The sequence below is a fragment of the Crocodylus porosus genome, unplaced genomic scaffold (genome assembly GCF_001723895.1).
Source record: "Crocodylus porosus isolate Cpor-Errol unplaced genomic scaffold, CroPor_comp1, whole genome shotgun sequence".
In the NCBI taxonomy this organism is placed as follows: domain Eukaryota; kingdom Metazoa; phylum Chordata; order Crocodylia; family Crocodylidae; genus Crocodylus; species Crocodylus porosus.
The window spans coordinates 30790869-30805101 of NW_017728914.1; the positions used below are offsets into that span (position 1 = coordinate 30790869).

At 42.6% G+C, this 14233-nt stretch overlaps 1 protein-coding gene across 2 annotated transcripts in view; it reads left to right on the forward strand.

The window, feature by feature from the left end:
* The window catches only part of SPOCK1 (SPARC/osteonectin, cwcv and kazal like domains proteoglycan 1), a 495139-nt gene that overhangs the window by 281028 nt on the left and 199878 nt on the right, over positions 1 to 14233 (forward strand). For both annotated transcript variants that reach the window (XM_019535134.1, XM_019535135.1), the window contains one exon: positions 11541 to 11655. In XM_019535134.1, the coding sequence (XP_019390679.1) occupies positions 11541 to 11655 (115 nt within the window). The remainder of the gene's footprint in view (positions 1 to 11540; positions 11656 to 14233) is intronic.

Here is a 14233-nt window from a genome sequence, read left to right on the forward strand (position 1 = left end):
TGGGCCACACGTGTACACACACGATATTTACTGTGCAGCTAATTAGTCTACCGTACAGTAAATGTCTCATATAGATGCACCCATATTGCCGATCCTGAGCAGTAAAAAATTAGGAGATTCACTTTAGATTCATCAGAATGTTTAAAAAATAGTCATTCGGGAGGTTTTCCTGTGCCTTTTAGGTTTTGTGTTGTTAGCATTTCTGCTTTCAAGGTTTTCTCTGGAGCCTTTAGGACTGGAAGTTTATTTTGGTTTAACATGAAAGCTGATCTTTTGCTGTAAGGACATGCCTCCAGGAGCTGGAGATTTATGTGAAACATTCAGTATCACAAGATTCAGGATCAAATCACTGGAGTGGACATAGCTGCCAGCTATGTACTGTCTGATTTGGGGGCCATTTTCTTGGCCATGCAGTTCTTCTGCATTCACCCAGTCCAAGCTACCCATAGGAACCATTCTAGCAGCGTTTGGACCCAAAGTGATGTCTCCCTGCCTTCCCACAATTAGTTTTATAACCAGCATGCCATACACAGTCTATGTTAAAAATTCAGTCTGAAAGTGCAACATATCTGCATCCAGAACAGTTGCACCTGGAGCAGAGTAGAAGCAGAGGTAGCTGGAATCAGCAAGTTCATAGCTGGGCCCTTTAAGATATTGCCGTGGAAAAAGGCAGATAGAACATGGCTGGGAGGAGGAGAAGAACGATTTGGGAAGCAGAGGGATGCAGCCTGACCCAGGCATAGATCTGTTTGGAAAGAGAGCATACGGCTGAGGTTGGACCTTCGGCATTCTCCAGATCCATGACCTTCCCTTTACTACAAATTATGCCCAAAGGCAGCTTTTGGTATGTGAGTGGGCAGATGTTTGCATGTGTTTTTATAAGCCACCAGCCACGGGACTTCATAATCTGAAGTTGTACTTCTGTCGCTCTCTGCATTTTATGGCCTGTGGTGCTTACATCGCAGGCAGCTTGAAGCCGTATCAAAGAGAGAGAGTCCCTGGGACGCTGAGCACAAGACCATAACACCTGGACCCACATGCCTATGCCAAAAGCATATAGAAAACGGGGAGCTCAGGCGCACAGCCCTGTCTGTACCCTCAGAACTTGCTAATGCCAGTGATCAAGTGGAAAACCAGACCAGCGTCCTTATGTCTAACCAGTGTTTTAAGCCCAGTCTGGTCTTGATCTTTCCGGGACATGTGGCAGCGCTGCCACAGACAGTCACATCCAAGCACAGATTAACACACAGAGAAAGCAATTGAAACTTATGGGAGCACTGCGGTATTGATGCCAGGTTACACTTTACTGGACTAATAAGAGTGCTGTATGCTTGCATCTGCTGGTTGCTTGCAGGCATGATCATGAAAGGCACACCTGTTTTTAGCTGGAAAACAAAGCAATCATGCAGCGGTTTTTAATGGCTTTTCCTCTTCCTTTGCACACTTGCTTTATCAAGATAAATTTTAAAGCTGTAAGCATAATATTTATATCCTGTCCCCAGGTAAATCTAGGATTCAAATCTTACTCCGTGTAAGTAAATATGCTAGGCTATTGATCCTAAATCTCTCTCATCCTAAAATACAGGTATCCAGTGCTCTGACTCAATTTCCAATAATCCCTTTTCTTTTATGATTTTATTTCCTATAGTAGGATTTGATCCAGTTTAAGTTTAAATTGCTTTCTGATGGCAAAACTTGCTGTATCTATAGTTTCCTATGACACTTGCTGTGACAGGAGGTGTGGGAGCAGGGGTGAAGGCAATTCTTTAGTTTTACTTTACTTTACTTTTACTTGATTCTGTGATTTGTAGGCTGTTCTAAAACAAGTGAAGGTGCTCAGGGCCTTGCAGAACCAGGCCTTGAGTTTTTGCTGGTTAAATTGATTCAGGGAACAATGTGGCATTACAGCAGCCTTAGTCCAGGGAAGTGCATGGCATTCAGATAAGTTCCCTCAGAGCTGAGAGTGCTTTGTATTTCACGGAGACTATCTGCATTTTGCAAGTATACCAAGAGCATGCAGGTTCGGGTGGGGGGGGTGTTATAAATCTCAATGATAATATATGTCGAGCAAATAAAAATACTTATATTCATGTGATAATATGCAGCAAAGTATATCCACCATCAGCAGGCTTCTTACCGACATCCAGTCCTATCTTTCCTCTCCCCTCTCTGCCTATTATAACTAACTGCATTGCATTTCTACACATTTGTCAACCCAACTTTTATTATTCAGGTTCTTATCATGTTAGTTGGGAAGCACATCAGCACAGTCCTTTACAATATCTTTAGCTTGGCTGGCCCTCAGCAGTGTCAAAAGAAATTATAGGTTGGTTATGAGAAATGATTTTTGAACGTGCCTCTATAAATGAAAATAGATGTTTCTTTCCATGATACTGATATCTTCAACTGCTCAAATGTTACAGTTTCTCCAAAACAAAAACCAATGCAGCGACTGAATAAATGCTGACAGCTTGAGTTGTTGCTGTTTTCTTGCATTGTGAAGTTCATTTACTGAAAATAATTCACATACATGCTTGAAGCATTCAGGCCTGTGGTAATTAATTTTTAGCTGAATTGATTCCCGTATGCAAATTACTATGCATAATTATGTGAAAAGAGAGGGGGGGGGGGAAAGAGAGAATGTGAGTTAAATATCTGAGTGTGTTAATCGAAGACATACTCTCATCTAGATTTGGGGGAGGGGTAGCTGCAATCTTCTCTCTAATGAAGCAGAATGATTTATGCAGAGATTTGCAGGAGCGGAATAAAACCCATTAGTAATTACTTGCGAACGATACTTTTATTTTTTCTTAATCTGTTCTTTTAAATAGTATTTTGTAAAAACAAGAGTATTAACAATATTACAATATGAGAGCAAGGATTCCACCCAGCCGCAGTAAGCAAAAGCAGTTCTTATCAAGTCATTGCTGTGCCTTACTGAACTACTTTAAAATCAAGTAGACCAGAAAAAGCAGCTTGGCCTGTAACGGGAATCTATTGACTCATAGACTCATTCTGGTATCATAAAGGTTCCTGATTTTTGGAGCTTTAATGCTGTATGCACTCAGTACACACATCTGTTACATATTACTTCACACGCTTTGGAAGTTATCATGTTGTGAAGAAGAAAAGATCAGAACACAGCTGACTATAGTTGTCCACATACGCTGGTAAGGAAGGTCCATTTCTTACCATATGCTAATACTCTATTGGAGACCGGGCTGTTCCTGCTTTAACGAATCAATAGTCAAGGTAAACCCTACTGGCAAGATAACCTCCAGCAGCTGCCATACGTTGAAACTAGAACTTGTCTGGCTACAGTAAAACTTTTAACATGGGTTAGCCAAGGTGTGCCTCTCTGGTGCCTTGCCCCTAGTAAAGAGTAGAGATAATTTGTTTCTTAATGAGTGCTGGGCCTATGAATTCAGTGTGTGATTGTGGGGTATGGAGTCTAAGCATGTGTGTAGATAAAACAGGGGCCCTAAATGGAAGTGGTGGGTTTTAAAAAAACACCGCTTCAATTTAGGCCTGATTGAACCCCTGTGTTGTGCACACACCCCGCTGACTTACCTGCCTCTCCGATGGGGAGGAGATGGCAAGCTGCCGGCAGGTGGAGCAGTCCCAGGACTGCACGGGGGGCTGGTGCTTCCCTCTGCGGCAGCGGTTCTCCCACAATCCCCAGGCAGCACCTGGCCCAGGCAGTCCCAGGAGGCACCGCATCCGTGGAGGGAGGCACTGGGCCCCCGTGCACCTCAGGCAGGCAGACTCCAGGGATGGAAAAAAAATAGATCTAGCTCTCTGCTTTTCTGGGGTGGAGACTGCCTTCCCGGACCGCTGCTAGGCTGCCTGCAGGGCTTCCTACGGACCCTGGTGCTTCGCTCCGCGTCTGTAGGGGCAGCAAATTAAAACTCCTTGAAGGAGTTTTAGTTTGGTGCACCCCAAATCATTTAACGTGCATTACACCGCCAAATTTCCTGCAGTGGCTAGAACTAATGCGCAGTACGCCGCCGAGATGTACAAACACCGACACCAGTAAAGCGGTGCAAAAGCATTAAGCCCGCTTTAAAGTGTCGTGCACACAGGCCTCTTGTTTTGTTTACACACGGCCTAAGGCTACCTGCTTCATGTTGTCTTCCTGCCCGTGGAAGTATCCAACGCCTCTTCACGTCAGTACTGAGCTGCTTAATCCCTGCTTTCTCTGGCCACTTGCTAGGCTGCTGAGCTATGAATGACAGTCAGGGAATAACCTGAGACCTTGCCCCCTGGGTCTGAATTTCAGCCTCAGCCACTGTTACACTTCCATGCTAGGCAGGGAGCACTCTAGCATAATGAATAGGAACTTTCCATCTACCCCAGGTTTTCCACAAGCTCTAGAGCTGCAGGGGGCTTCTCACTCCATCCTAATTGCTCGCTTGTACAAGCAGGGGTTGTGGTTTTCTCCAAAGTTGTAGAGCCCCTGTATCTTGGTAGGGCACTGCTAGAAACAAATAGCATGTAATCCCATAAAATGCTTATCTACATTTCAGTGCGTCATCTAATCTAGATGCAGTGTTTTATTATCATTCTCCGTGATACCAAGCTCACTAGAATGTGTGCATTGTAGACAGCAGGTCCCATTTTCTAGTTCATATTACCTTTCTTAACAGATGTTCTTGTTTTCTCTTCTACTGAGAACAGCTCCAAGGGGATTGTGTGAAGCAACTGCTTTTGACATTTCATTATCCAAAAGTCTTTTTGTTTTGAGGTGATCATAGTACTTATTGCAGGGCAATTTTGAAAATGATTTAAAAAAAAAAGTTTGCATACTGCCATTTTTTCTTTGATTGCATGGCTTATTTTTATATCAGCCTTACTAAATAGGCCTGGGGTTGGAATTTCTCCATTTCCCAAATGAATGGTCCTAAAAAACAAAGTCAAGCCCATAAATCTTTTTATGGATGAGTTGTACAATTTTGGCAGGATTTCACATCCATTGCTGCAATACTTTGAGGGTATATATTTGTTATCCCCCTTCCAAACTCAAATGTGCGAAAAATAAATTTGCGCTGTTGTGATTAACACATGACCCACAGCTACAATATGGTCTTGTATTACAACCCTCTGTATGTATATCCATGCTCTGAACTCCAAAGTTTCCTTGCAGTCATAAGTCTTCCTTTATGGTAACAATATATAACAACATAAAATGTAATAGAAAAGTATCTCACTCTTGTCCAACATTGATTTATAATGGTAACTCGCAGCCATTTGTGACGGGGAACGGGCAGGGGAGAGAAGAATTTGTATTATTCATAACAAAATGTTCTCTTCTCTGGATAGCAGAGAGGAGGTATTTGTAATACTTTCCTTATCAATGCCATGTAGAAAAGAGATACTAATGTAGTTTTAGGAGGCAGTTAATGTCCTGATGCAATCACTAGTGTTTATTTCCCAATTATTTTGGTAGCTCTAAGAAGGAACCACAGAGGATTTATAGATTTAATAAGGTACTGAGGTTGGTATGAATAATAAAGTTTGGGTGAAGAATGGAGTCTCATGTGCACTGCTGTGCGTGTGTACTTTGCCCCTTAATGACTACGCCTGGAATTCTGGTTCCACACTCACAGCTGGAATAAATTGGCTTTGGTTCGGGCATGGAAAAAGCACCCTAGGATGAAAGCCTTGCACCCTGGCAGTTTCTGTGCTGCAGATACTTCGAGTCATTGGGCACAAATTTAAATATCCCAAAGTTTCACAAAAGGAAGAAAAGGAAATCTGAACATTTTTACTTTGGGACAACTGAGATGGAATTGTTCACTTCATTATGGCCTCCTGGTCCTGCTGGACTCCCCAGGTAGCCAGCTGCCCGGGGGAGTCAAGCCACATGGGAGAGCTGCTGGCAGGAAAAGAGAGAGCCCAGCTGGCAGGAGTCCATTTAAGGAGAGAAGACTTGCACTGAAACATTCAACTGATTCTGTAGCATCCCATGAAATGTTTCAGTCCTGATGTGTCGGCATTTTCCAACTGACATATGTGCCAGCATAAGGTTTTCAGCCAAGTCTAATCCACCATCTGCAGAAGACACTGAAGTCTCCCATCCATTAACCGTTCCATAAATGCTGGCCTCAAGAGTGGTATTGTGTGCTCAGAGTCCAAAAGGAATACGGGTAGAAAAGTGAATGTCTTGATCCCAGTCTGTATGTTAAGAGGATGGTTGCAGTTTTCTTTTAATGGTAGTGGATTTTTAATGAAGCTGAACTCAGCAATAGGACAAGATCATCATAAAAAAAATTCTTCTTGTTTTCCTGTCCTCTTTCCCTTACCTTCATTTATTTGTTTGTATTTTTAGCTCTTCGTTTCATAGCCTTGACACTCATTGCTTTAGGACACAACGCTGTAATGAGAAGTACAGTTTTTATGTTTCATTGTATTCTCAAGGGGCTTCTGCAGATGATGAGCATCTGCTCTTAGTCATGTAGAAACCTGATTAACAAAGCATGATCTTTGATTAGCACATTTCAGAAATTATTGCTTATCTTGGGTTCTGTCTTTAGAGCCTGCCTTGCTTAATACTAGCATAGCATCCCCAACTTTCTTACTGCATGAAGGACCTTCTCAGACTTTGCATCATGTTTGTGGCCTTGTATTTCAGACATAGAGTCCACATTCTGCATTCCCAGCAAAATTGTCAGAAAATCAGCCCAACACATTTTGTTTCAGTACTAGTTCTAGTACATTATAACAACACCTTCTAGAATTTTTTCCATTGAAGGGTTTTCAGGTACTTTTGAAGCATTCATGAATTAAGGCTCACAACACCTCTATGAAGTACTGCAACTATTATTATTAATCATTCATATTTTAAAGATGAGAAGTCCAGAGAAGTTGTGAGCCTTGGGTGTGAAATGGAAGCCAGCTTGGACATGGCCAACATTTAATTCCACGTCTTCTCTATTCTTGTATCTCAACCAAACAAGCATTCAGATAATTTCCAATTTTTCCATGTGTACTCGGTGCCATACCTGTACCATGTAATGGGGTATGTTACATTCAGTTTTGATCAAGGGGTGGCATGGATGGAATGAAATGATCAGTAGTCCTATTGCAGTCCCAAATCCAACTTGATTGAACATATAAGTAATAGCACTACTCAATCAGTCTGTAAAGGCATTCTTATGCCTTCCTAATGATGCACAATGACTCAGCTGATCAGGTATCCTCATGGCACTGGGGGTCACCTTGTTGACCAGTGTGGTCTCCTCTACCTTAATGACAGCTCCCCAAACTGGAGTTTTTTCTTTAGACTTTGATATCCTATTACAGCCCTCTTCTATATATTCCACATATGGTCCTGCTAGAAATCCTCACCAGTTACCTTTCACAGCATCAGTCTGTCACCTCCAACCTGTTTCTTTCCAAACTTACTTCTGCCCTACTAAGTTATCCTTGGGCTTGTTTTGCAGATGGAGCCAATCTGGCCTTGGTATGCTTCTTTATTCTGTCTTGTTTTCCAACAGTCTACAAAAATGAACATTGTTTTGCCTGCCATGGTCATTTACTTTAACTTTGTGCCTAAGCTGGCTCTGTGCATATTTTGCTTGCAATTTTGCTTATGGAGAGCAAAAAGAGATGTCATCAGTCATTCCAAGGCTTTCAAGCATATAAATTATCAACAGTCCAGGTATAAGATGAGACTCTATTCTTCTTAATACCAAGTGGGGTGCATTCACCTGTGGAGGGATGATGTGTGGCAATTGTCAGGGCTTACCTTGCCCATTGCCAGTTATGCCAAATCAGCTTTCCAGGCCTACAGAATACTTGTGAATTTTGGTGCAGAATATTTCATCCATTTTGTTTAATTCACATTAAAACATATGTTTTGTGTTTTGCAGCTAGCTTAGTGTACAATTGCATCATTTCTTTTATCCCGGGCCTTAGGCCTCGCATGCAGTGCTAAGTGTATCTTGGAAAGCCAAGTAGTTGGGCTAGAATTCTTCAATTAAAAAAAAGGACTTTTAAAAGAAGGCACATTTGTTACCTCATTCTTCATAATGGCCCAAACTGTGCTCCCCTTATTCATGCCAGACCACAACTGATTACTATGGAGAAGTGGAGCTGAATTTTCCCCCAAATGCCAAGCTTATATCTTTCATAAATTGAGTTGAATTTAGTCCACAGGCCCTACTTGCAGGACTTTAAAGGGAATTTGGCAAAGTTTTCTTCACAGAAGTTGCTTTCTGGTGCATGTTTCCATATACAGATCTGATTTAAACTGGCAAAATCCAGTCTTTCTGTCACCTGAATAAACCCATCTCCCCAAACATGCAGGTCTTCAGCCAACATACGGCCTCCGACACAATGCCAGTGAGAATGCGCTCCAGCAACATAACAATCTTGGCAACCATAAGCCCTCAGCTCGTATACAAGGTGCTCATTGTCTTCTGTTGATACAACCCCTTGCAATGAGGACATGTGGCACCAGCAACAACATCCAAGCGTGTATGTGTTCCAGCAACACGCTGATGCTTGCCTTTATTCGGAAAGGAGAGAACCAGGAAGCAAAACCAAAAATCCCAGCGAGATTTTTCCTTTTGACCTAGCTAGACTGGCATTGGCATGACCATCAAACCTTGTGTATTTATTTGGCTAAGTGTCATTGGATGTTGATATTTGCTAACAATAGTGCAGAAAACTTATGACCTTTCCCCCTCATTTTACCTTTTCCGTCAATGTAATTGTGTTAGAAGCAAAAGCTTTTAATGCTTTTGTTTTGTTTTTAAGAATTCCAGCATCTTGCACTGAAGGCATTCTACTAAATACGTATGTACTATTGTGCTCAATTGCCCATCACAAATCTGTAATGGGTGTTAATGTGGTGAGCGCTTGTAGCTCTGACTACTTAAACCAAAGTAGAACAGCTGCAGCACTTTAACTCTGCAGGAGAGCAAAGAAACCCTCTAGTTGTTAGAAATACGTTCTCTTCTATGTGGAAAATGTCAGTGGTAATTGAGTTGGAACTTAAAAATAACTTAGCTTTTTCCCTTTTTTTCTTTCTTCTTTTTTTTTCCCTTAAGTAATGCCATTTTAGGGAATTCCCTGGGCATTTACCAAGAATGGGGAAAGCGATCTGGATAATGAAATGCACAAACAGAGTTTGAAAATGAAAACACAAATGCTTCAGTTAAGTAGTGAGGGAGGAAAGAAGCAGGAATCCGGGGGGGATCTTCTGGAGGAAGCCAATGGGGACCTCATGATGAAATGGAAGTGTGCCTAAAATGAATATAAAATTGTTTAGTTGTGTGCAGAGGCAATCTTGCTGGTCTGTTGGGTGTGACACAAAGTCCAGGTCTGGACAATGTCGTCCACGTGCTAGAGGAAGTTCCTTTGGTGCCTCCAGAGATCACTTATTAGCATACTACCACAAAACCGAAGGGGAGTTGGAGGTGATTTCCCTCCCTCTGACAGTCACAGGCCATGTGTAGATGAAACGGGGGGCATGTGTGCACATCACTTTAAAGCAGGCTAAATGGGTTTGCACCACTTTAATGGTGTTGGTGTTTGCACGCCTTGGTGGTGTATGGCACATAAATTCCACTCACTGTAGCAAATTCGGCAGCACAATGCGCCTTAAATGATTTGGGGTGCAGCAAACTAAAACTTCTCTAAGGAGTTTGCTGCCTCTGCAGCCACAGAGCGAAGCACCGGGCTCTGTGCAGTGCAGGGGCTCTGCAGGAAGCCCTGCAGGCAGCCTGTCAGCAGCCTGGAAAGGCAGCTCCACCCCAGAGAGGGGAAAAAAAAGCGGCGAGCCTGAACTCCCCAACACCCTTCCCCAGGGCCTGCCTGAACTGCACGGGGGCCTGGTGCTTCCCTCTGCAGCTGCGGTGCCCCCCCAGAACTGCCCGAGCTGGGTGCCTGCGGGCGGGTGCCACCTGGGGGGGGCCCACCGCTGCCATGGAGGGAAACACCAGCCCCCCTGCGGCCCAGAGACTGCTCGGCCAGCCAGCAGCTCGCCCTCCCCCCCGCCGTCACAGAGGCAGGTAAGTGGGTGTGTACATGACACAAGGGTTTAAAGGCCCCTAAGTTGAAGCAGTGTTTTTAAAAACCCACCACTTCAATTTAGGGCCCCCATTCATCTACACACGCCTCCTGGAAAGCCATGTCTGGAAAGGATGAATTAGACCTCTCCAGACATGGCTTATTCCTGAGCCTCATAAGCCTGCTTTGGAAGAACCCTTTCGAATGGTGGCTTGACTCCACCAATGTATTTTAAAAAGGCATCTCTTCAGAGGATGCTCCTAAGACCTACGCACACACACGTGCACACGCACATGCCACGCACGGTTTGTTACAGCGAAAAAGGATAAACGCTTTCTGGTAAAGTTCAGTATAATATACACGTCTTGCCTGTTTCCTTGATTGGAATTACGGCAAGGCATTTTGTATGTAAATCAGAAAACAAATTAATAGGTCACCCCTCCTAACTGCATTTGCACCTCACCCCTGGGACAAATGGTCTATCAAAGACGATTTTTGGCTTTTTAAGGAGCCCCTCGTTAAAACATTGGGCTGCTCAGCCATTCATAGTCTCGGAAGATCCTTTTCAGATGAGCAGGGGTTTTAATCCTTGCGTCTTGGCCCCATGCCAGCTTTGGTAATTACTTTCTGTTGACAATCCCTAAAATCCCCCTGTGTTTTCATTAGGGCCTCTACCATCCGTTTCTTCAAGTCCTGCACTATTTTGTGGCATGGCTGTGCACCACCAAACAGTGGTGGGATTTCAGCCAGATGTGACCATATTTACATGCTTTATGAAGTAAGTCTTGTGTTTCTGGTGAAGTTTTTTGTTTCCTTTGTGAGGCAGGGTGCTGTATACATGTACAATGGTTTTATTATTATGACTGCCCTTCTGCTTCGGCATTTTTGCATCAGGCTGACATTTGATTGAATTCATCTAATGAGGTTTTTAAGCCTTTAGATTTACATTTCTAAAAAAGTGTGGGAGGGGAGGTTTCTTCTACATAAGAAGCTTTTAATATTGTATTTAACCTTTTCTTTTTTTCTTTTTCTGGGTGTATTTTACGCTACCCCAAACCTCCAGATGAGATAACCCATATAAGTTGCAGTAATATCCCTCTCCTATCTACCTTGTTGTCTTACGGTATAGATGGAATTTATCAAGTCCAATAAAACAGCAGCTTCTGAAAAGGCAAGTTATAAGGGTAGACGCTGTACTCAATATAGGACCTGATTCTGTTAACTGTGGTATAATGAAGAGCCATGCACAATGTGACTCTAACACAGTGTGAGCTCTCCATCTTTAATAATCATGTTATACACCTTAAATGACAACCTTTAACCATTAAGCCTCCCGTATGCACCCCAATTCTATATGTATCTTGCTAACAGCAACAGCCTACACTGCACCGTGTAGAGACATATATTTAAATGGTGTGGGAGCATGAATTCCTACTAGTTGCATATCCTTTATTTTGAATTAACGAGCAGGCAAAGCACTTCACTTTCATTTCTAACTCTCCTATTTTTAATTTTGTCTTTAATAGCTCTTGATCCATCCAAAGATCCATGTCTGAAGGTGAAGTGCAGCCCACATAAAGTGTGCGTCACTCACGACTATGAAACTGCTATTTGTGTAAGCCGCAAGCAGCTGGTACACAGGTAAGGGCGTGCTGCCAGTTACATTCCATTAAGTCTCTGCAGTTTCATGAGCTACAATAAAATGAGGACAACCAACCCTAATGAACTTGAAACTTAACATTTAAAAAAAGTCTCGGGACATGTTTTTCATACTTAAATGGCATTTCCTTCCATGGCCAAAAATATCTTTTGCTATTTATAATCATCAAGGCCAGCAAGGGTTTGGAACTAGTCCAGAAAGATCAGCTGGAACATGGGGCCCCCTAAGGAGAAGAGCGCGGTCCAACGTCCATCCTACCAGCACTGCAAAGGGGTTGTTTAGACAACTGTAGCTATGGCGCTCCATGAAATATGAAGAGAGTCTCAATGCACTTCCATGATAAGATATGTTACCATATTTACTGGCATAAACCCTTTTTTCCAAAAGTTAGGCATCCTAAATTGGGCCGTATGTTTTAAGCGAAGAAGATGATTTCCACGCAGGAATGGAGGAATGGGAACATTGCCGTGGCTGCTGGAGGCTATGCCACCTTACTAAGTGGAGGGATGCAATTGGGTTCTGAGTATCATTCCCCATTTTCTTCCAAATCTGAAGCTCAGGCTTTAATGCTGTCACACCTACTGCTGAAAACTGCTGCTAGTTCAGCAGCAGCTGTGGCAGCGTTAAAGCCTGAGCTTTGGAGCTGGAAGAAAAGCACAAGTGATATATGCACCTTGTGCCTTCAGCTCAGGTGACTAAATCTCTCCAGCTCCCCTGGAAAACATCACCCAAAAGGAACCATTTGGAAATGAAAGATTGAAACTGAAAGATGTTCAGAAAAATCAAATGGAGTCAACAAAGTCTTAAGCATCAGGGAAAGGACTTCAAAAATCAATGTGAACTTTCTGGAAACTTTAAAGTAGGACAAACATGTGACACTGTTGGAGTCCTTGGGAGGCTGTTGACTGCCCCAATCTGATCCTGCTGCCTCTGAGCTGAGAGATTTCCATGTAAAACTCACTTGTCATAATCAAAACTTCATTCCTGAGGATTTTTCCTACAGAGAAATGGGATTAAACTGGCATGGTGAGAAAGCGTAAAACGATGATGGGTGTCCCTGAATTAATCTGGAGCAGCACCATGTCTAAGCTTTTAATAAGCAACTTAACTCACCCAAGTAATCCTTTTGAAATCAATAGAGCTACTCACATGTACATTCACACAAATAGGTCTTGAACTTCTGGGATCAATTTTGCAATCATTAACTTTCATAGGTTAGAAAAAAAAAATCCTTCTTTGAGGGGAGAGCCTCATCCAGTTGAATTCAGGTGACATCTCGTGACTTGGACCACATTTTTTTTCTGAAATATATTCTGCCATATGGCAGAAAGTTTTGGGTTTTTTTTAAAGCATTTTTATACTACAGCTTTCAGCATAAAATGAACTAGAGAGTGATGTTGTGTGTATGGTTACATGAAGTACTTAATAGTACCATGATGTTTTGCAGGTTATGTAGTTTCTCTTTCCCATTCAGAAAGAACTGATCTATCATAACGTGAATAAATGTTGCACATACTAAGGCAAATACTCTTGGGACTGTTTCCACATCCAGTATATTAAAAGCAATCAAACTACTTGACCAAAGTAGAGCAGAAGTAATGGCAGTTAATGCAATCTCTCTAGGACTCTTGCACTGCCTGCAGCTGTTTCACATAGACTTTGGGCAACACCGTGACAGAAAAAAAGAATTAAAAACTTACTTTGAAAAGTCTCCAGCCATTTTCCAGCCAGCTTTGGAGTGCTTTGAAAATTACTCTTCATGCAAGATACTAGTGCATATCTCTCCAAAGGACTTTTACTCTCAAAGTCTCTAGCTAGCTATAATTGCCTCAGAGGGTGGATATACCAATAAAGAAAGTTGCCAGCCCAAATTCTCTGTTGACTAGAAATGATGGTGTTGTTTCAATAGAGAATTTGGTGCTCATTTTGCAAGGATGTGTTCGTTCTTCAGTGCCTGGCCTGAATCCTGTTTGTCTGACTCCACTCTCAGTTATATCAGGAGTAACTCCACTGCACTCTATCAAGTTACATTGGTCTTTCCTTGGGGTAACCAAGATCAGAGCGAGGTCCTGCAGATCTGTATATGTAAAGTCAGAAGCATCAAATAACACAGCACCACAGTGATTGCATTGCACACCCCTCTGTGTGTGTTTGTGTGCACTCAAAAGGATTTTCCATTTCGTGCATCATTATCAACTTGCTGCAGCAGCTTTACAAAGCACGTAAGCTCAGCAAAAAGAAAACAAGCAAACAACAGAGCAACATCAAATGTCACCGCTGAGGCTCCCAAGTAGAGCTACACTGATTTGCAGCAGCTGATTAACTGGCCTGTTGAGTAGTTACGGCGCAGTGAAAGCGTGCTTATTCCATGAATAATGTAGCTAATTTTCAAACCACCAACAGCAGCACAAGACGTAGCTGTTTTATTTTCTTTGTGCTGAGGTGCGCACTTTGTAAGCTGGGGCAGGGACATGACAATAGCGGATAAAACGGACTTTCATGGACATCAGGAATCTGGCCCTAGAACTTCTTATCCATTGTGAATGGCACTGGAAGGAT